Source organism: Gavia stellata, chromosome 3 (genome assembly GCF_030936135.1).
Source record: "Gavia stellata isolate bGavSte3 chromosome 3, bGavSte3.hap2, whole genome shotgun sequence".
Classification (NCBI taxonomy): Eukaryota; Metazoa; Chordata; class Aves; order Gaviiformes; family Gaviidae; genus Gavia; species Gavia stellata.
Window position 1 is genome coordinate 72,935,177 of NC_082596.1, and position 22,905 is coordinate 72,958,081.

General features: G+C 38.1%; 1 protein-coding gene across 2 annotated transcripts in view; it reads left to right on the forward strand.

The window, feature by feature from the left end:
- Positions 1-22,905, forward strand: part of TMEM245 (transmembrane protein 245) — an 89,520-nt gene that overhangs the window by 12,101 nt on the left and 54,514 nt on the right. Inside the window, exons 3-7 of one of the 2 annotated variants that reach the window (XM_059836217.1) lie at positions 1,043-1,144; positions 2,101-2,208; positions 7,788-8,000; positions 13,412-13,581; positions 21,169-21,192. In XM_059836217.1, the coding sequence (XP_059692200.1) occupies positions 1,043-1,144; positions 2,101-2,208; positions 7,788-8,000; positions 13,412-13,581; positions 21,169-21,192 (617 nt within the window). The remainder of the gene's footprint in view (positions 1-1,042; positions 1,145-2,100; positions 2,209-7,787; positions 8,001-13,411; positions 13,582-21,168; positions 21,193-22,905) is intronic. The other variant, XM_059836218.1, reaches the window with a different exon arrangement.

A 22,905-nucleotide genomic window follows, 5' to 3' on the forward strand; every position in this document is an offset into this window, starting at 1 on the left:
GAAGGGCTGGGGTCACATATGGGTGGATTTAGACTTTCACTTGTGATGATTTTTAATATTATTATTTTCTTGAGAGCCTGTTGTTAACCAAGGCTGAAGCTGTAAAATGCATTTAATAAAAGCAAAAAAAAAAAAATTCTGTCAGTAGTCAAAAAGCATGTTGATATGATATCAACAATATCAAATAAATTTACCAGTAATATATATATAATCTGTTAATACAAGTATAAGATTATAATAATCTATTAGTATTAGATTTATTTTACTTACTTAATATAACAGATTATCTTACTATATTATCATATCAGAGTTTATGGTGGTGCTATCATGCAAATAATAGAAGACTATCTTGTGGGAAGGTTTCACAGCATATGTCATGATTTACTTTGCTTTAGCAGCGGGTTTCAAGGGTTGTTCTGACCATGTGGGGACACTTTCCTGAGGTTTTAAGCTACAAATCGTGGCTTTGCATTTGCTTACATTTTGACAGTCTTGTATTTGCTGGAAGTACTCGCTGAAAAGCTAAAACCCAAGAAGGCACTGCTTGATGCCACACGGTGGAGATCTAACATAAATATAGATTTGGGGGGGGGGACGGGACTTGACTTGCCTCTGATATCTAAAATGTTTTTATTTTGTGTGTATTTTCATGTAATCTTGCATATTGTTTTTAAAATTGTTCTCTATATCAGCATAGTTTAAAGTCACTGAAGTTAGGAATGGTAACAACGTCTTTTATTCATTGAGAAACTTGTTCACCTGTATTTTCTCTTCTTCCTTTCAGTCGATGTAGAAAACTTGTTTGCTTTATGACACCACTTAGTTTCTGCCCAGACTGTTCTTGGTTGATGTGGTGCCTTTCTTGGTTTTGCTAAATGTGGAGTTTATTAATGGTGTAATTTTGTGTGTTAAAAAAAAAAAAAAAAAAAAAAAAACCCAACCAAAAAACAACCCAAACAAAAAAAACACCACCCACCACCCCCCCACCACCCCCAACAAAAAAAACCTCAAAAAAACCCACCAAAATCCCTGTATCTTTCAGCTTCTGTGGCAGGTTCCTGGAGAATTCCTGTGTTTCTGGTTATAGTTGTTCTGATGACTGTAGGCATGTTACACGAACAGCAGAATGGAAAGGAGTCTTCTGGTAAGGAACAAGTCACTATTTCTTTTATTGTTGGAGGCAAAAGTTCTGTAAAGTCAAGTGAAAGAATCTGGACTGTATTGTTGTAAATTCAGTATCATACGGATTGCAAGGATTTACTGTAAGATTTTTAGTATGTTTGTTTCAAGGTGGTTTACTCATGCTGAAGTGAATCTGATTCTGTACAGAAAATCATTGCAACGGACTGATGTTTCGTTTCCACAGCAAAGTAGCAACTCTATTTATCAAGTCTGATTGCTTAAGTTTACAGAATCGTATATATTGTTTCAAGCATAAAGCAAGCCCAGGAAATTTCAAATCAGAGGCTAATTTTGAAAGAAATGAGCAATATGGGTTTAGTAGCTCCTATAATATTGAGTATGAGATAAACTGAGACAACTCCATTCAGCAAGTTTCTTATATCCAGTCACTTGTTTTTAAAATACCAGTTTCTTAAAACTGTGGTTTGTGTTTAGACTTTGAGAAAAATAGGGTTTGCCTGTTGTGAGTCAATTTTGCATAAAGGCAAATGTCAGGTGTTCCTTTCTAGTACTACCTGTATGATGATTTGGGGAAACTTTTTTCCTGTCTTGCTGTTTTAGTTTTCTTGAAAGTCGTCATAATATTGGTTAGTAAAATTGATTATCTGGTGTAAAGATTTTTAGATTAATCAGACTGCCAGTAGCTGTGAATGACTTGATTGGTAGCAGTCCATTAGCAAGGAGAGTGCTAAGCAAATAACTGTTTTTGTGTTTTGGCTCCAGGTGTATTGTAATACTGAAATTAATAGCACTCATTCCTGTTTGATCGTATTGACTACATATAATACATATTTAAAACTAACAGTGTCTGTCTGTATAATTTCTGTTGCTTGACAGCTTCGATGGATATTAAGCAACAAATAAAACATTTTCAGACTTAAGCTTTTCTTTGTTTACAAACACAGATATATTTTACAGGGGCAGAGCTTCCTGGTCAGATGATTTCCATTGCTGCTTCAACAATTGCCATGGCAATTTCAATGACGGAAGATGAGTCCAATAATAAACGTTCCTCACAACCCTCAGGTGACTGAATACTCTGTAAGAAACATTTGAATTTGCTCTAAAGGGATGAAATTGGAGGGAATTAAGAACAAAGTTCAAAATAGTGCCTATCCTCTTCATCCTGTACAAAATAGCACATTTATACTTACCTTGTGAAACAGGTTTATCTGTTTTTAAAAATGTTAAGAAGACAATAATATAAAAGCTATCTTGCAAATGGGTAGTTTACGTGGCTGTCTGTACTTTTAGAAGGCTTGACTAGAAGGATTTTTTTTTTTTAATGAGGGCATGTTTTTTCCTATTCTTTATTACTATTTTTTTTTATTTTCCCTAGCTTTCTTTTGATTTGTTGGCAGTTACACGATACAATTGGATTTCTGGACCAGGTACAGACAGACTGGAATAATTTTTGTGTACATCACAGTGACAAAAAAAACTTAGTTTAACTATGGCAGGCTCAAAGTCTGTCCCTGTAGTGAGTTTTCTTGACATTGTAGCTTGAGTCACAATACTTTCACTGGTAATAACACAACTAGAAATCTGTAAGAAGTGGCTTGAAGGAATTGCAAAGAAGGTGTTTAGATGTCCATCACTGGTTTTGAACCTTATCATCATTTTTCCAGGTAGGCTTTTGATGGAATGTGTTACTAGAAAAATAAGCTATTATGGAGAACTCTGGAAGTTGAAGGGTTTCATCCATTGCCTGCAAATAGACAAAACAGGTCATTCAACTTAACATAAAGTGAACTTCCAAAATTTCAATTTGATATCGGCTGTGTATAAGAGTTGTCTACTTCAAGACAGTATGTTCTTAATATTGTCTGTAATGGGTAAATTGTGCTCTGGAGAAGGAAACATAGCGATTGTTCAGGAGAGAATGTTTTGAGCGTGTGGCTTTAAAAACTTCTGTCTAAAGGCTACCATTTGTGAAACTAAAATGTTACTTCAGCCACCAGGTAAAACAGCGTAGAACAAGTTCTTCAGAAATCTTTCAATGAAATGGAAACACATTCCTGATTTTAAATAGGTCAATGTAAGCCATACTTGAAAACATGTTTCATTTTTAAATATAAAAAGGGCAGCTTTAGACAACTTACTGTTTTCTTACCTTTGTTTCTACATTTTACATGACTATCATCAAAAATAAATATAGAACCCTATGGATGTACATCCTGAAATTTGAGAATGGAGCATCATGGTGACAGTTCTCTTATGTTGCTGTCTCTAATCTTTAGTTTTGGAAATTAGGTTATTTTTTTAGCTGGATCTTGAACATCTGGTCAAGCAACACCTTCCCACAAATATGCTATGTAAGTGGTTGTGTTCTTGTTTGTTGCCCCTTTTTTTTTACCTTACACACCAGTTTTAATTTTTTTCTTTTCTTTAAGACTTTTTTTTTCTGTTTTCAAGTTGCAACCTCTCTTGGCCAAAAGAAAACTACAGACATTTTACAAAGGTGTCTTTTATAGTGAATGTTTTTTGACTTATTTTCTTGAGACAGTTAGCCAGATGGGGTTTTTTGGTCTTGCAAATTCTGTTGTTGTTTTCCTTCACAGCAGGAAAAAAACCCCAAGTATGGAGTTTCCTGTTTAGTCCTAACAGTAGTTCAAATAGTTTTCCAACAATCTATTGGGAATTAGCATTCTATTCTGTGAGATGTGTTAAGCATACTTTTGGTCATCTTTGGTTTGGATCTTCTGGTGAATGGTGATGAAACTTTATTCATGTACAGCAAAAAGTTTTACCTGCAGAGTTAAGAAACTGCAACTCTTCTAGTTTTCCTCTGCAGTGATTTTTGAATGTTTTGTTATCTTGCTTTGGAACTTGTAGTGTAACACACATCTATTTTATGAGAAGTGTAAGATTTTGAAAGTTTTCACATCTTCAGCCAGGAGGATAGCAGACTTCAGGAGGATATCTTCCTTATATCTATTCTAAATATGTCAGTGGTTGTCAAGGTTTATTGATTGTCACTAGCAATAACATTGCTTATACTGTATTAAATCAATTGCAGAACAATCAATGCTTCATGTTTTTACTGTTCTCCTTATGCTTAAATTTGTTCATGAAAAAAACAGGAAGGGAAATAAGCTGTATTGATTTTTATATGTTTTTCTTAACTCTCATGTTTTTCCTTATTTTGTTGTTGAATACTGGTATTTAGTGCTGGGGGTGAGGAGTTTAATGATACCAGTGCAGGTGGTCGAACTTGCCCTTCCCGGTGTCCCAAGAATTTCCAGAGTATACAGCAAATAAGAAGTCTGCAACTTAAGAAGCAGATACCACTGCATTATTTTGTTAGCTGCCTTGTAGGCAAGATTCTATTGTCTTGTTGGCTTTGAATATGGTAGACACTGAAATCCTTAAATGTAGTCATGACTCTTACCCTCCCTTCCCCACCCCCTGCTCACTTCTTTGAAATTACAGAAAGGTGGGTTTTCATGAAGGGGTACCTTCATCCTGGTGTTCTGAAAGACTTTTTCATTAATAATAATAAAATCACTGTTTCATCTAACTCTGAAGGTTTTGTTCTGATACCCTGCTCCATAGAGATACAGATATTTGCTTTCCTGTTTATGCTGCTGTTCCTTTTCCTTTTATTTAAGGAAGGGAGGGAGAATAATTCAAAATGCTATGCCAGCAAGAAGTTGACTTGACAGAGAGCATATTGTGAAAAGAAAAGAATGTGTCTTAAGACAGCCTGGAAAATTGACTTTTTCGGTTGTTTGTATTATATTCAAATAAGTACCGTACGTTCTGATTTTGCTAGAATTCTTTACTGGGTATTACGTTAGCCATTTGGGAAAGACTGTCATACTTTCATTAGCTGGAAGATAGGTGTTTTTCAGGTTTCATTTCTAAAAATATCATGAAGCACACTAAATGGGGTTTTATAGAACCTGAAGTTAGTCTAAATCAATATTCTGATAGTTCTTTTTTCCTGTTTGTATCCACAAGGCACTCATGCCTTGGTTTGCAGAGCATATCTTGCCAACAAAATGTGATTTTTTTCATTTGCAAAGTTTGGTGGTTTTTTTGGGTGGATCAGCTTTGTGAACTGACTTTGGATACAGTCATCTGAATGGCAGTACCGATGCTGAGTCTGTGTTTGTCACAGGGAGAATACTGGGTCATTGGCAGTGCCAATTTAGTTTTGCTTGAAGTGCTGCAGAACTGCATTCTGAAAAAGCTTTCTTGTCTTGCTGACTTGGGATCCCCTAGGAGGTTTTAGTCTTTTTTTTCTTTTTTTAAATTCTTTTTTTTTCCCTGTCAGCTCTTTCCCATCTGTGTTTTGCATTCTGTGTACAGCCTGCTTAAGTTAATAGGAAAGCTGTAAGAGAATGAGGCTGTTTAATTGGTACTGCTCTTAACATTACAGTTACTGTTATTTAATTAAGGTTTTCTTCATTGCAAAAATATGTTGATCAAATTTTTCATTACCAAAAGAAGGAGTATTCTTTTTTCTTTCATAAAAGTGACTCTACTAAGGGCTTTTGAGGCAAAAAGTGTCAGATAACTTGAATCCTGAGTCATAGACTTCAGCATATTAAAATTCCTTTGTTTTTTCTGTTTTGGCTTTTCTGTCCCTTTGATTTGAGTTTCTGCTTGTTGTCATGTTACTTATGTTTATAATATTAATTTTGGAGCAAAAAAGAAGAAAAGTGTTGAGTAAGTTGAATTGATAGGGGAGAATTCTCAATTATGGATATAATGCTTTCAAATTTTTGTTCCTTTAGCGCATCATAAGCTGGATCCATTTGTTTCTATTAGTACTGTTCTGCTTCATTAAAAATAGACTGAGAAGTACAGGGACCCTCTATTTCTTATGACAAAAACACTTTGTCTTTTTAGAAAAACTCCTGTTTACAGGTAACTTTCTCTTCCCTTATGAAAAATTAATTCATGTCTTTTTCTCCAAAGTGTAGTTTGTATGATAGGGCTGGTCTTCATCCTTTTGAGACATGAACTGATTTGCCAAGAAGCACTCCACCTGAAGCTTCTGCTGTGTTTAGCTGCTTGTAGAATTCCTTCTTTCAGGTTGCATGCCGTAATTCCTTTGGGAATATTCTGAAGTTCTACCAGATATGTTACCAGCAACTGGCCAATGTTTCTGTCATCATCCCAGTGTCTATCAATTGGGTGAATTAATAGATCTGCATTATTGTATTACTGTGGTGGGGAAGTGTTTATAAGCTCTAAAAAATAGTTCCCCTTACTTGTAGAACATCAGTGCAGATTTCTACAACAAAGGAAGAGTTTTCATCCAGTGTGTGAGGCTGCAGAATTTGTCGCTTACCGCTACTGTACACGTATGACAAATCTGTCTTGTCTTTTTGTACATTCTAGCTGTCATGCTTTAGGCTAGGAATGGCTTTAGTGACATTGCAGCTAAAACCGCATGGGTGGAACACTAGTTGTTTGACTGATATGCATGTAGTGTATTGTAATACAGTTTTTACAGCCGTTTTTCTTCATGGGAGCAAAGTGGTTGGTGTTGATGTGACACGAGTCAAGTGAAGGAGTTATGTTCATTGCTTACCTGCTGCCATATGTACCAACATAACAAATTGCCTTTTATTCTTCAGCATAGAGTAACTTTTCAGGTTTTCTTGTTGTGTGCGTTCTTCCACCATGGCTGCAAATTTTTCTCAAGTAATGCTGTGTGGGAAGGGTTTGCATTTTGCCACGAGCATGGGGCCTCAGTAAAAATTAATACTGGTGCTCTCAGGGAGAGATTCTACATACAGTGACTGAAGATGGATTTGGTGTCACCCATACTAGGCAGATTTACCAACTAAAAAGTTAAATAATAAATTACTATGTTCTCTATACAAGAATTTTAATTTGGACACAATATTTTTGCGTTAAATGACTATTTACTGTTTATTTGTAAATGCCTTTAACACATCCGTTTGCATTTTTTAATTTAATTTCATGTTTACTAACTTATGAATGAGAGAATGACAACGTTTGATACCCACTAATTTAGTAACTGTTGTTACTAAAACATGTTACACAAGCAAATAATTTAGGATCACAGTGTGAGTGCTATGGTTGTAATGTGAGTGTTCAGGAAAAGAAAAAGTGTAGTAAGAAATTTGTAAGATACAAGCTTTCTCTTCAATGTATGCTGTATTTTTTTTGTTTTGTTTAAATGAGCTTTGAGCAAATCTAAGATTTCTTTTTGAGCACTTGAATTAAAGAGAAATCAAAGATTTCTTTTAAGACTTTAGATTTCTTTTAGAAGTGAATTACACTTTGTGTTTTTCAGGGTTTTATGGTTCTTTGATATTTGGGTTGTAGTTTACCTGCAGTGACAGGAGGCCTCTTAGAGGCTGTAGCATCTTTTCTTCTCTCCTCCTCCCAGCACTGCTTGGCATGGTATTGCATGATGTGGGAGACCTTACACACCCCTGTTCTAGCTTTTCAAAAGTCAAATCAATGCCAAGGCTGTCTCTATCTTTTAGAGAAATTAAAAAAAAAAAAAACCACACCAAAAACCAAAAAAATGTTAATTTGGGACTAGGGAGCATATTCTGTTCTATGGTGAACATTAATGTGACAACTTTCACTTCTTTGTTTGCATTTGTTTGTTTTAGGATCAACAGAAGGTGATCAACCTCCACATGCTTCATCATCTTTCTCCTCCTCTTCATCCTCTTCTGGGAGCAGACAAAGACCTGAGATTGGATCTTTTCTTAGAAAAAAGAAAACCAGTGATATTTACTTTGTTACACTTGTGTGGGCCATTGTCATTGTCCAGATCTGGCTAAATTTCTGGATTGTGCAGCTATTGCCAGTGCCTTTTGCAGGTAATAATCCAATTATTAGAAATGTATATGACGACTTTGGATAGCCTTAGGTTTTGTGTTAAATAAAACAGAAGGAAAGGCTTGTAGGCTTGTATGAGTTTTTTAATTTAAAACTTTTTCAAGACTTTTTGTTAAGACAAGATGAATTGTAGCTTCAAATAGGAAGATTGAAGTGCACTGTCTGTTACCATGTAGTGGACAACTCTGTAAAATTGCTTTGTCTGTTGACTATTGAAGTTACCTGTAATAATTCAGTGCCACACCTTACATTGTAAGAATACTTCTGGTTTAGAGTACTTTGTTTTTTCTTCCTCTTGATTTCATGTCTTTCGTGTTTTTGCACCTATAGACACAGAATATTTTAGCTGTTATTCAGTAGCAAAGTACAGCTCATGCTAGCTTTTAATATCCATTAAACGTGGGTTGCTAGACTCTGGACAAGTCACAAGATAAATTTGATTCTAATTCTAGCTCTGAGGTTAATTAGCTTTGTTGCTTCACATCTGCATGCATCTGTTCTCTTATATATCAAGCGAGAATGGAGTAGTTAGGACAGCTATCTAAAGAGGTTATTTTAAAACTGAATGCCACTTTTTCCAATACTCTTGGGGGGTGAATAGGGAAGATGGGAACTCTGGAAATATGCATGAACTACTATGGATCTGAAAGCATTTCCTCCCATCCCCCTACTGTAAAGAAAGTAAGTTTCTTAATTTGCTTGAATTTTCTCTAAACTTCAGTTAAAATGCTAATTGTCAGCTTTTTTTAATGTATTTAACACTTAAATGTAGCTATTTTCCCTTTTACCAAGTGTGGTGTGTTGGCCCCAGCTAGCAGCCAAGTACCCACAGAGCCAATCACTCTCTTCCTGTCTTCCAGTGTGGGCTCATCCATGAGCTGCCTCCCCTTTGGGGAGGTACCAGCTCAGGCATCTCCTCATCCCTAGGCCACAGTCCCTTCAGGAGGTGTACCTGCTCTGGCATGGGTCCTCCATAGGCTACGGTCCCTCTGAGTGGTGTGCCTGCTCCACTATGGAGCACTTCTACTCCCCTGGCCTTTTTATTACCTCTGTTCATCTCTCTGTTCCTTCTTCCGCTCTATTCACTTGTTCTGTCTGTGTTCCCTCCTCTTCTCTCTCTAGTGTTTTCTGCCCTTTCTTGAAGATATTTTCACAGAGGCACCATACCCATGCCTGATGGGCTCAGCTTTCTCCTGTGGTGGGTCTGTTGTGGAGCCACCTGGAACTGACTGTGTCTAGCACAAGGCAGCCCCTGGTCTCTCCCCATAGAGGCTACCCCAGCAGCCACCCTGCTACCAAAAGCTTGTGATTTACACCCAATACACAAAGCTGTCTAGTTGTGCAACTGTAAATCATGACTGTGGGGCCATGCTTACAGGTTTGAGGGGCTGCGAACTCGAAGAGGCATGGTGAATGAGAGGCATGGTGAAAGGAACAGCTGCACATCTGGCTGTGGCACTGTAGCAGCAGCTAAAGGGTAATGTGATGGTTAGGCATATAAATAGCTGAATACAGGGTAAGAGGAGAGAGGAATTTGATCTATGTTTCAGTCCAGTGTAGTTGCTACATTAGAAACTGCCCTGTTTTGGTGTCTTGGCATCATGGGAAATGGAGATGGCAGGTTGGATGTAGCTCATAAATAGATCATAAAAATTATAAAGGGATTGGAAAATAAATTTTAGACTTTCTAGAAGCAGAGCTTACGTGGCTTAATTTATTGAAGAGAAAAGTTGAGGAGTGACTTAACCCCTGTTTAGAAATACCTACTTGAGTGGGAGGAAAAAATGGATGCAACAGTTTTGCAGGTAGGCAGACAACAATGAACGGTTTTAAGCTTGAGACAGACAAATCTAGATTAAAGTGCACATCTATAACTGAAATAGATGAATACTGCTGCTGCCAGTCATTAGGTCTAAAATAGCTACCTGAACAATAAACTCATGCCAAAATAGAAATTAATTTTGAGAATAGTTGTGACTTGTTGCCTTAGCAGTGACACTGGGCCATTAAGTTCTTTTTCTTGGCATATAACTGAATGCAACTAGGTCACCACAAAAATACTATGAAAAGGTGGTATAATGATGAACAGAGGCAAATTTAGAACAGTGGATCACATTAAGTGTCAGAAGGTGAATGAAGATAACCTTAAAAGAGAGGTGGTATTAAAAATATTTACTAGTGGAAAATAGGAAGGGTTATAAAGCAAGTTTCCTTGTGACTGTTCAAGTTCAAGGAGACTAATAACTCTAAGCACTTCTGAGACCTTAAGCAGAATGCTTCTAGTATTTTAAAAAATAAAATAACGCCCCAAAACCTTAGATAGAAAGGTGCTAATTTTGCTAGAGTTCCTTACGTTGGTAGACAGGACTTACATAAAGTAGCATTTAGATTATTAGAAATATCTTGGTACCATTAATATTTTTCCTTGAATGCATTTGTACTTTGGTAGAATGAAACGCTCTTTTAAAATTGCCTAATGTAGGGGCTGGAAAAATTATACCATAATTATAGCATAAAATGAAGAGGTGAAAACATGACTTCTGAATTCAAAAGCTAAGCAATAAACCAGGTTGTGGAACACGTGTAGCATTTTGTTCAGTGATATGAATGAGCCTGGGAATCCCGGTATTGTCTCTTTTTAAGATCTTTCATTTACTTCCTTACTTGTTCTGTTGCATCCTTTTTTAATTTCTGTTTTTGTCTTCAGGTAATTTTCTGCTTCCTGGAGATGTTTGGAATTTCTTAGTATGCAGCCTTTCTCTTCTTTTGCTCACAACCTTCTAATAACAGTCTTACTTTAGCTTTTTCTCTCTTACGTCTTTTTAACTTAATATAATCACAGCTGTGTGATTGTCTGTAGCACCTCCTGACATCACCTTTGCAATGAGTGTACACTCAGTTATTTTAGAACATATTATTTAAACACTTATTTTTAAGCAGTAGCAGAAGGTTAGAATGCCATTTCAGATATGTTGTTCACCTTGTAAAATGCAAGCTTGCCCTGTTTTGCTGAGCAGCAGTTTGTGTATTTACCACGAGTTGCATTTCAGCATACAAAGCTGCAGCCTGTAAGTTAGGTGTTGGCACTCGCACTGTATTTTCTCCTTTTTTTTGTACATTCGCTACATGATCTTTAGTAAAAAGATTATTAGATTGTTCTGTTTCTTCAAGAGAATAAATGTCATATTTGCCACATGGTGGTGCCAGAGGGTAAGTAAACCAAACTTCAGCAAATTGTTGAATGAGCTCTCCACGAACAAGAATGTAAACTATTACACAAGTGGCTTACAGAATCACAGAATCACTAAGGTTGGAAAAGACCTGTAAGATCATCAAGTCCAACCATTAAAAAAAAAAAAACCAAAACCAACCCCAAAAAACCCACCAAACCACCCACACCACACACCACCATGCCCATCAAGCCACGTCCCACAATGCCATGTCCACACGCTCCTTGAATACCTCCAGGGAGGGTGACTCCACCACATCCCTGGGCAGTCTATTCCATTGTGATACCATTCTCAATAGGCTTTTGTGGAACTTTTAATATCCACAGGGCCTTTATCAAAGTTAACCTTTTCGGCTATGTATGTCATTTTACACATCTCCAAGTGAAAGCATGATGTGAATTTTTGAGGATGAGGGAATTATTGTGGTGTTGATATATGACAGTAAGTAACAAACCTAGTTTGGAGAATAGTCTTTCGTAATAAAAAAAAGTTTTATTGAAAGTACATTTAAATGTAATGATGGGGAGTTCAGTATCAAATGTTGCTATAAATACAATAGAATTGGAGGAGTACTGCTAGCATTTTCACAGAAAGTTATTTTACTGTGTAAGAATTTTCAACACTAATTTTTAATCTACATGTGATGTTCACTGTTACTAAATTCAGGTTTAAAAAAAATCAGGGAGAAATTAGGAGAATTATGTGATTCTGTTGCTAGGTTTCACTTTGTTTTCCTTTAGAACCATAGCTCTAAAGGAAAAGTTTAGTAGAAGTTCAATATTTGGGGATGCAGCATAATTTTGTTTAGAGGTTTGTGTATCAGTATTTCATGGCAGGACTGGGTTGTGAGACCTTCTGGTCTGTGACTGCTACATATAATAATTATGATCGTTTAGGTTGATGTATCTTGTAATCATGTTTTTTGTGAACATGTGGTATGTTTGCATCAATACTCCAGTAAAATCAGTTGTATACAAATCAATCTTTGTTTATAATGTGAATTAACTCCTATGTTCTGATGTTAAATTTGCTAGTGGCTTTGGAAGAGTACTTGCTTATCTTCTTTTCAGTGATGAGAAGATGGATAATTTGCGTGGTGTAACATTTTGTCGAATAAAAAAAAGACTATAGCAAGTATTTCTTGACTATTAAAGGTCTATTAGCGTCAAGGAAAGTTTCATATGTATCATGCTTTTTTGCTTTTACATTCCCGATTGTGATGATTCACAAGTTTTGCACCTATACTCAGTAAGTGAGGGAGAGCAGTGCCATCACAGAATTGGAACCATAAGCCTTGTGCAAAATCTCTGGGCTTTATTTCATGGCAAGTAAATGGAAATGAGCTTTTATTTCTGTAACTGTAATGCTAGACATTTCTAGTGTTGTTGCAAAGCTCTTTATTTTACAGTGAATGTATATTAGGAGTGTTGGAGAAAAGCTGTTTGTGGTAGCAAAATGCTTCTTTTTTGGGGAAAAAAGTTGTAAATATTTCTTCTGTTGTCCGGCTTTGAGGAGCAGTATGGATTTTTCTGAAGCTTTGTGTGATCATCTTCATGCCAAGATAAAAAGCTGATCTCAAAATAATGTTTTTGATGTTTAAAAGCAAAATTAATCCACAGTTGTATTTTAGTTGAAGGTTTAAATGAACACTACTTTCCTGTGAAATTACACATGATCTGCTGTCAGTTCTTAAAGGAAAGATACAGCTTTAGCAGTACAGGAGGCCAAAAACTTAAGAATTGAGGTTGAAAATTTTCTTTTATGTGTTACATACTGTTAAGTTCTGAATGTGGTATTTTATGTGTAGTCATCTGGCGTGGTGTATGTGTGAAGATGTGATAAATCCACTGCACTGGAATCATGGAGCAGCACCTGCTTATCCCAGGCCTTGCTCAAGTCTGTCAGCTGCATAATTCGGGTAGTGCACAGGCACCTTTCTTCTGCTGCCATCTAAATTCCATGTGGGTAAGCATGGCTGTAAAGCAAGCGAGGAGATTAGTCCTGAAACCACTTGAAAATTCTGAAAGTGATTTCTAATGGGAAATAAAACTCAAGAATCTTTTTCCTTTCTTTTTCCTAGGCCTTTCAGAATGGAATAGATGTGTAGTCTTGTGGTGCTGCTCTGAAATCTCTAATTCTTAATTTCCTTCTTGTGGTTACAGTTTGGGCACTTAAAAAACTTGTGCTTCATTTCGGAGTTTTGAACTTCATGGCAAACCATTGTAAAAGTTGGTGGCAACTTGTTGAAAATTTTGTGAAGGAACGTCAGGAAGCTCTTGCTCCACGGCCTATCAGAGGGCTTGGAAGAGTCATGCTAAAGCTGGACAGTAAGGTATTTCTACTTATTTCCTTAAGCAACCTGAAAGTTTGTTTTATTCTCTGTTCACTGTATGCTGAGACGCTTTAATTCGAAAATAAATGTCTGTCACTAATGGACACGTCTCTCATGTAAAACTGTATCTGTTTTATGGTGTATTTTAAACCACGTTTCTTCTATCACTATTCACACTTAAGAACATGTTTAAACTTCGTTAAGTGATTACATGCAAAGCTTGACAGAAATCACTTTTTAAATGTTGAGTTAGCTTTAGAAGATTCTTTATCTGAGTAAGGCAAGCTTCTCATGGTTCAGTCACCTGATTACAAAGATTTTGAAGTTAAACTTAATGAGCTTTAATCTGAAGCATGAGACGTTCCTACTTCTGTTGTGAAAACTTAATTTAAAAAGGAACCCATTTTATTCTGTAAGTAGGGCCTGAGCTAGTTTGAACACGTTTGTTTATGCTGTGTCGAAGTATAGTTGTTGAACACAGTGGCATGGTGGTACAGAAGGGACGCTTCCCTCTGTAAGAGAAGAAATATGTGGGATAAGGTATTTGGGAAGTGCCATAGGATAAGGCTTCTGTGCTCCCCTCCCTTCTCCCCAACTCAGAATGTGCCCATGTTTGCATTGGAATTGCAGAGTTGGAAAGCTCTATAAAATTTATAAAGGCTCCTCCATTTGGAATAGTAAGTTTTGACTTAACCTGATAGATTATTTTGTTTGTATAGCTATGCCAGTGTGTAAGAATGTGCTTTCTGTAACTATGTTGTTGAAGTGTTCTCTGCTTTAGAAAAAGCTGTTACCTCAGAGTTTCTGTAACTGAAGAGCTGAACCCTGTAAGTACATTTGTCAAGATCATCTGTACATTGGCAGATCTGTCTGCAGTTTATCGCTCTGAATTCCTACAGGAAAATATCTTAAGCCCAGATCTAATGCGTAAATGGATGTCAAAAGGTCAACAAAAGCTTTAAAATGGCTGTAGGAAATAAGTAACGATTTCAGAGTTCATTGAGGAAGAATTTGAAAACAGAAAAGCCTTTCAGCTATGAACAAGATAAAGGGGGTTTCCAGAGGTAGTGGGAAGTATTAAAATGTTAGGATAACAGCTTACGTTATACAAAGCTTTTCATTAAAAGCTTTTGTTTTGTAAGCAAGAAGACTCTCTAGACACAATATCATGTATTTCATGAGTTGTCAAGTTTAGTATCCTTGTATTGCATAACTACATGATATAGTATCCTTCCTAACTCCACTAAGTCTTTTCTCCTTAAAGAAGGTAGGGCTTTTGTTGTAATGCGCAGCCAAACTTCTCGCTCTTCAGCTTAAGTGTATTTAAGGTCAGTTTATAGTCACGTTGATCTTGTCTAAGCAAAATAATTAGAATTGTAGAATTGCTTGGGTTGGAAAAGACCTTCGAGATCTCATCAAGACCAACTGCTAACCTAACACTGCCAAGTCCACCACTAAACCATGTCCTTAAGCGCCTCATCCGCATGTCTTTTAAATACCTCCAGGGATGGTGACTCAACCATCTCCCTGGGCAGCCTGTTCCAATGCCTGACAACCCTTTCAGTGAAGAGGTTCTTCAGAATATCCAACCTAAACCTCCCCTGGTGCAACTTGAGGCCTATTCCTCTTCTCCTATCACTTGTCACTTGGGAGAAGACACCAGCACCCACTGCTCTACAACCCCCTTTCAGGTAATTGTAGAGAGCGATAAGGTCTCCCCTCAGCCTCCTCTTCTCCAGACTAAACAACCCCAGTTCCCTCAGCTGCTCCTCATAAGACTTGTGCTCCAGACCCCTCACCAGCTTCGTTGCCCTTCTCTGGACACGCTCCAGCACCTCAATGTCCTTCTTGTAGGGAGGGGCCCAAAACTGAACACAGCATTCGAGGTGTGGCCTCACCAACGCCGCGTACATGGGTACGATCACCCCCCTACTCCTGCTGGCCACACTGTTTCTGATGCAAGCCAGGATGCCGTTGGCCTTCTTGGCCACCTGGGCACACTGCTGGCTCATATTCAGCTGGCTGTCAACCAGCAACCCCAGGTCCTTTTCCGCTGGGCAGCTTTCCAGCCACTCATCCCCAAGCCTGTAGCGTTGCGTGGGGTTGTTGTGACCCAAGTGCAGGACCCGGCACTTGGCCTTGTTGAACCTCATACAATTGGCCTGGGCGCATCGACCCAGCCTGTCCAGATCCCTCTGTAGAACCTTCCTACCCTCGAGCAGATCAACACTCCCACCCAACTTGGTGTTGTCTGCAAACTTGCTGAGGGAGCACTCAATCCCCTCATCCAGATCATCGATAAATGTATTAAACAAGACGAGCCCCAAAACTGAGCCCTGGGGGACACCACTTGTGACCGGCTGCCAACTGGATTTAACTCCATTCACCACAACCCTTTGGGCCCGGCCATCCAGCCAGTTTTTTAGCCAGTGAAGAGTGTGCCCATCCAAGCCATGAGCAATCAGTTTCCCAGGAGAATACTGTGGGAAACAGTGTCAAAGGCTTTACTAAAATCTAGGTAGACTACATCCATAGCCTTTCCCTCATTCACTAAGTGGATCAGCTTGTCATAGAAGGCGATCAGGTTGGTCAGGCAGGACCTGCCTTTCATAAACCCATGCTGACTGGGCCTGATCTCCTGGTTGTCCTGGACATGCCGTGTGATGGCACTCAAGATGATCTGCTCCATAATCTTCCCCAGCACCGAGATCAGGCTGAAAGGCCTGTAATTACCCGGATCCTCCTTCCAGCCCTTCTTGAAGATGGGTGTCACATTCGCTAACCTCCAGTCCACTGGGACCTCACCCTGGTTAGCCAGGACTGCTGGTAGATGATGGAGAGTGGCTTGGTGAGCACTTCTGCCAGCTCCTTCAGTACCCTTGGGTGGATCCCATCCGGTCCCATAGACTTGTGGGTGTCTAAGTGGTGTAGCAGGTCGCTAGCCATTTCCCCTTGGATTGTGGGGGCTCCATTCTGCTCCCCACCACTATCTGCCATCACAAGGGGCTGGATACCCAGAGAACAAATGGTCTTACTATTAAAGAGTGAGGCAAAGAAAGCATTAAGTACCTCAGCCTTTTCCTCATCCTTTGTCACTGTGTTACCCCCCACGTCCAGTAAAGGATGAAGATTCTCCTTAGCCCCCCTTTTGCTGTTAAAGTATTTATAGAAACATTTTTTGTTGCCTTTTACAGCAGTAACCAGATTAAGTCCTAGCTGGGCTTTGGCCCTTCTTACTTTCTCTCTGCGAAACCTCACAACATCCTCATAGTCCTCCTGAGTTACCTGCCCTTTCTTCCAGAGGTCATAAACTCTCCTTTTTTTTTTCCTGAGTTCCATCCAAAGCTCTCTGTTGAGCCAGGCCGGTCGTCTTCCCCACCAGCTCGTCTTCTGGCACATGGAGACAGCCTGCTCCTGCGCCTTTAAGACTTCCTTCTTGAAGAGTGTCCAGCCTTCCTGGACTCCTTTGCCCTTCAGGACTGCCTCCCAAGGGACTCTGTCCACCAGGCTCCTAAACAGGCCACAGTCAGCCCTCTGGAAGTCCAAGGTAGCAGTTCTGCTCACCCCCCTCCTTACTTCTCTGACAATCAAAAACTCTCATTTCATGATTGCTATGCCCAAGACGTCCTCCAACCATCACATCCCCTACAAGTCCTCTGTTCACAAACAACAGGTCTGGCAGGGCCCCTTCCCTAGCTGGCTCACTCACCAGCTGTGTCAGGAATGTATCTTCCACACACTCCAGGAACCTCCTGGACTGTTTCCTCTCTGCTGTATTGTATTTCCAGCAGAGATCTGATAACAGCATTGGCACAACTCATTTCTCCATGTCCCCTCTCCCCCCCATTTTTTAGATGACAGTCATATTCCTTCTGAGTCTGTGCTGTGTATATTAAAGCAATTCAAGCTCTAGCCGTTATAAGACACTTGATACTCTGTGTGATTCTGTTGTCCTCGTTTGTGCCTATCCTAATTACAGTTCACTTGGCTTTATCATGGGTGGCTGGAATTATGTGTAGTCTTCCAATGCTTATCACACTAATGCTTTCATATCTTTTAAGTTCTGCTGGATATGCTTCTTCTGTGCATTGTAGGATCATGGATGCATCTTATCTTTGAGAATTTGGGAAGCAAGGCCATAGGGTATTGGCAGTTGTGATTTTTGTGGGGACAGGGAAAGGAGAGGAATGAACATTACATCCTTGCAAGTTTTTTTAGAAAGGATGGATGAGATATATATAAGTTGGATTACCAAATGTTTTGGCTTCAGTAGGCACTATTGAAGAGGAAGTAAAAATATACAAACACAAAATAGAAATTCATGGAATAAGTTGTCACACCTTACTTCTTATGTGTGTGTGAGAAACCAAGATTGAAGTATTATTTCCTTTGCAATTAGATGTTTAATTTTTTTAATATTTTAGTTGTATTTTCTTTTCCTGGGAGCTGAAGCTGCTTAGTGGTTTGTTTGTTTGTTTTTCTTTGTTTTGCTTTTGTTTTTTGTATAGTGAGTTAATTGGAGGCTGAATCTCAGCATCAGGACATATTGGGGCTCTTAGCTAAGTACAACAAACCATTGACAAGGTCTGTTTCACACAAATATCTAGTGGTACTACTTGGTCTTTCTGAAGTGGTATGCCCGATTGGGAAATAGTTCCAGTTTTGAGTAAAAGGTAGTGAGGACGAGGAACACATCTTACAGTGGCACGTCTTTTTCTCCCAAATGAATTTTAGGAGGCTAGTGTAGACGGTCCAGAAAATAACCCACTATGAGAAATTATGGAAGAGTACTGCTCATGCATGCAAATCTTTGAGCTTTACTGATTATGTCTGTTTCTTAAGTAAAAGCAGTAAGAAAAGAACTGCTCTTCTTCTTTCCCACTGGTCATCAACCTCTGGTTATCTTGGAATTGCAGACAAATTTGAACTGAAGAGAAGTTCTGATCAAGCGGAAAGAAAGTAGCGCATTGCTTCTCGGTTTCTTTACAAACACTAGGTCAAGCTGTGCCTGCTTGTGGAGGCCTGCTTTAAATATAGATTTTGTAAGTAGGATGTCCTTACTCTATTCTTTAGTCTGTGGTTGTGCATTTGCTCCATGGAGCCAACAGACACAGCAGTTCAGATATGAGAGACTTCCTGGAGGAAAGAGTAGGGAGGTTTCTGTTGTCATCCGTCAAGTCATCTTAAAACTTAATAGATATGGTATCGTGCATGTTCTTATCAACAGTCAAGAAGTAATAATTTGTTTCACTGATTTTTTTTTTTTTTTAAAAGAAGGCTGTTGTCTTTTAATATAGTGACTGTAGTTTTATTTTGATTAGAGTTTGCAAGTCAGTTCAGCAGCATAGGCAGTTGCTCAACTGCATGCACTAGACTTTTATTAATAAGAATGTGGTAATATTTTGCATGCATGCTTTCATTATATGCTTTTTCTAGGTATAGTGTACTAGAATTTTATACATGGAGGACTGGTAAGAGATTGTTTGGACTTGGGGTAAAGTCAAGGTTTGGTTCTTCTGGTACCAAGTTTAGCAGGTAGTTAAAGCAAGCACAGAATGAGCAGAATCTTTACCAGTGCATATATTATTCTAGGATATACTTCCATGGACATGTAAGATCTTATAAATAGTTTTCCAGTAAAATACTGCAAAAGTGTCTGTAGCCTTATTAATTTTGGATGACTTGAAGATTAGAATTAAGCTGTAGCCTATTTTTAAATGTAGATTGATTACATTTGTAGAACTACTTAAACATCAGTATTGGTAAGATAGTAGGCAGGTAGAGCCTCCCAGATTATTGTCTTAAACATTAATAAAAAAAATTATTGTTATTTTTGACATATAATGTTATTTCCTAGTTATTGTATTTATTATCCAATTCCAGGAGGCTGAAATTATAGAAAAATACCAAAGACTTCCTTTCACATTTTGCTAAAATCTTAGGCTAACTACAGAGCTCTAGCTTTTCACAGAATCACACAGAGAATTACTAAGGCTGGAGAAGACCTGTAAGATCATCAAGTCAAACCATCAACCCAACACCACCATGCCCATTAAACCATGTCCCACAGTGCCGCGCCCACACGTTCCTTGAACACCTCCAGGGATGGTGACTCCACCACCTCTCTGGGCAGCCTGTTCCAATGCTTGACCACTCTCTCAGTAAAGAAATTTTTCCTAATATCCAGTCTTTCGTTGTATTGGAGTTGCAAAGTGGAGAAATACAGCCATGAGATCTGTTTTTTCCAAAATGAACCTAATATATAGTGGGTTTTAATATGCAGAAATAAAGTTAAAGGTAAAAGTATGTTGTTGAATCAGTAAACAACTTTACTTTTTTTCACTGATAAATTATTCCATAGGTGAGGAGGTAAAATAGAAGCAAATTCTACATTGTCAAGTTGAGGCTTTTGAAGCTTTGTCATTGCTTTCCATTGCTGTGATTCTTTCCATGAGTAGTAAAAGCTAGTAAATGTGGGTGCTTTGTGACATATTTTATTTTCATGTTTCCTGATGTTCATGTTTCTTAGTAAATCTGCTTCTTGCTTCTGATACAACTTAATTAACATTCTGAGATTTTTGTAAAATTTGAAATGTTTTGACATTTTTCTTTCCTTGGGAGCTAATATAATTTCTGGCAACTGCTGAAAAAAATAGATTTATTGAGCATTCCATGATCTTGTTTTCAGGGAGAAACAAACTTCACTTACTGATCTTAACCTCTAACACAGATGAATAATAACGTTAAAGCTTTTCACTGTTGTGACTATGCTGCTGATTACTGATGCTAGAATTAAGAGTATAGTCCTACATAAACTAGGTCTTAAAATAGGTGTACTTGAGCAGTATGGGTGAGAATTAGTAAGGAAAAATAACTGTAGTACAAAAGGAGAAATTGACTGTTGCGAAGTGCAAAGAGCCATCTGCACAACCAATAAAATTATATGAAATCCATACATTTATTTGATCTACAATTTGCTGTTGTGTCTATATCACAGTTAATTATGTTTTTGATGTTGTGCCATTGAATGTGAATGCTGTAATATGAATGTGGTACTGAAAAAACATACAAAATTTGTTTAACAGCAGTTGACGTAATAGCAGTGTTTTGAAATACATAGGAAGCTGCCTGAATGAGAGTATTAATGCAATAAACAGGTATCTCATGTTAAGTTTTGGTGTTTCAGTAAAGTGGCCTTGTCGGAGTACTTTTATAAGTCCGGCTCTGAAATGTGAAGTGTTAGCTCTCAGTATAATTAAACTGGAATTGCCCGGATTATGCTGATAGCTCTGTTAATATCATTAAAGTTATTCTTATTTGTTACGTCCCTCTTTGTTTCAAAAAGTGCATGTTAGTAGTAAAATGTAGATTCTTGAATTAGAAGTTGTTACAATCTTTTCTTCCTGTTGCAGTTGACCTTTGTGTCTGGAACAATTTCAATTTCATTTTCATTCTGTGGATGACTTTGCCTGCCTCTCATTGCTTTTTTTTTCCCCCCCCCTCTCTATTACTGCATTTTTCAATAATTTTCCACTGTGTTCTTGTCTTTTCTTCCCTTTTCTTCCATCTCCCCCTGCCACTGACAAGCTGTGGCACTGGCTTAATAAGAAGGTAAATAAACAGAAAAATTGTGATTCCAGCTAATGGATTCTGTGGTTTTGGGGAGGTTGGTGTTTTGTTTTTTTTATTTTGGTTTGGTTTTCTTTGTTTTTTTTTCAGCATGAACACTCCCTAACATGCCTTGCTTCTTAGTTTTCTCTCCCAAGTGTCCCTTTTCCAGCTCTTGATATAAGCTACTGAAGGTCATATAATTCTACCTGATCTCATCTTCTACTAAAATGAATGCACATAAGTTAAATGTTTTGTACAGTAGAATATTGCATTAGCTTTTCGAGCGGTAGTTTGATTTAGTGGCAATTTTATTTAAGAACAGTTGATCTCCACCTGGTTCCCACTTGTATGCGTAACAAAACCAGTTCTCTCCTGGACTGGAGGGCTGTTCTCTGCTCAGAGAAAGCATCAGTTAACTGAATTAACATGGGAGTGATGAGGATGAAGCACAGTTGTAAAGCTATGAATGTAAGTGCTTGCAAATAGGGCATTGACTGGCTTCAGTCAGTCCTGTCAGTCTTTTACTTTTGAAGTGTCAAACTCGCCTGTATAGTCAGTGATATTCAGTGTAGCAGGAATGACGTGAGAATACTTACGGTCTCGGAACTGCTGAATCTAACGATGGTCTTAAGGGAAGTGAGGGCTAGTAAAAAAACTTTAAAAATATAATTAAAGCAGTTGGTATAGCTAAAATATTTTTCTTTTGTGTGGCTTTTAAAAGTGTGTGATATGTTTTGTAAGAAACGTACTCCTCAGGTTCCCATGGTTCGTATTAGTCAACTAGGGTTAGCGACTGTTCTTTGGGGAACTGTCATCCCAAGAGAAATTAAAACCAATTCAGTCCATGTTTGGCTTCATGTGTGACTGAAATCTGGACAACTCCTCGATGCAGTGATATCTCTCTGGGACTTGGGCAGTGTCATTGCTTCAGACAAGCACAGAGCTGGAGAGGGATGCCTGTAGCAAGTATACAACTGCAGGACCTCAGAGTTTTAAAGGTGAAAAATCTAGTATGTGATAAAATATATGAAAACCAAGTCATTAAGTGAAGGAGGAAAAAATCAAATACCATATCTGGAAATGGGTTATGCTTCTAGCAGCAACTTTCATCCTCACTTACCACTTCAGTGTTAGTGGCAGAGTCAGAATGGTTACTATGGTTTTATAAACAACAACCTGTCCTTTCCATTTAGTAGCTATTACAATAGAAACCATAGATCTGCATTACATGTTGTGAAAAGACACCTGAAGTACTGTCGTTCTGAATGCTGCTGAAAACAAGCTCTGAATACTGTTGAAAACAAGGGGAAGAGAGTAGAGCATGGGGGCACTGGCACAATTCTCTACAAGGTTCTTGTAAACAATGAAATGGGGCTGCACAGCTCATATCTGCTGTGGATGGCAGATGGGAAATTCTGCTGCATGTAGTGTCCAGGCTGAGCAGCTGTAATGAATTTGGGAAGTTTGATCTTCAGTATTTAATCAGTGAACTCATGGTTATATATATTATGGGGTGCTTTCTGTGTTTCTGAACAAGAGGGTAGAGTTGCTTGCTTTATGATTCAGTTATAATTGTCCACTAAGAGGGGAATTTCTGAATGTTCTTTTGCCTTTGAATATGGTTTGGTTGTTCTAAAATTATATTTTTATTTCCTGACTTTGAAATGTTTGTGTTATGTGAGTGACTCATGATTAGTAAATATGTGCAACCAT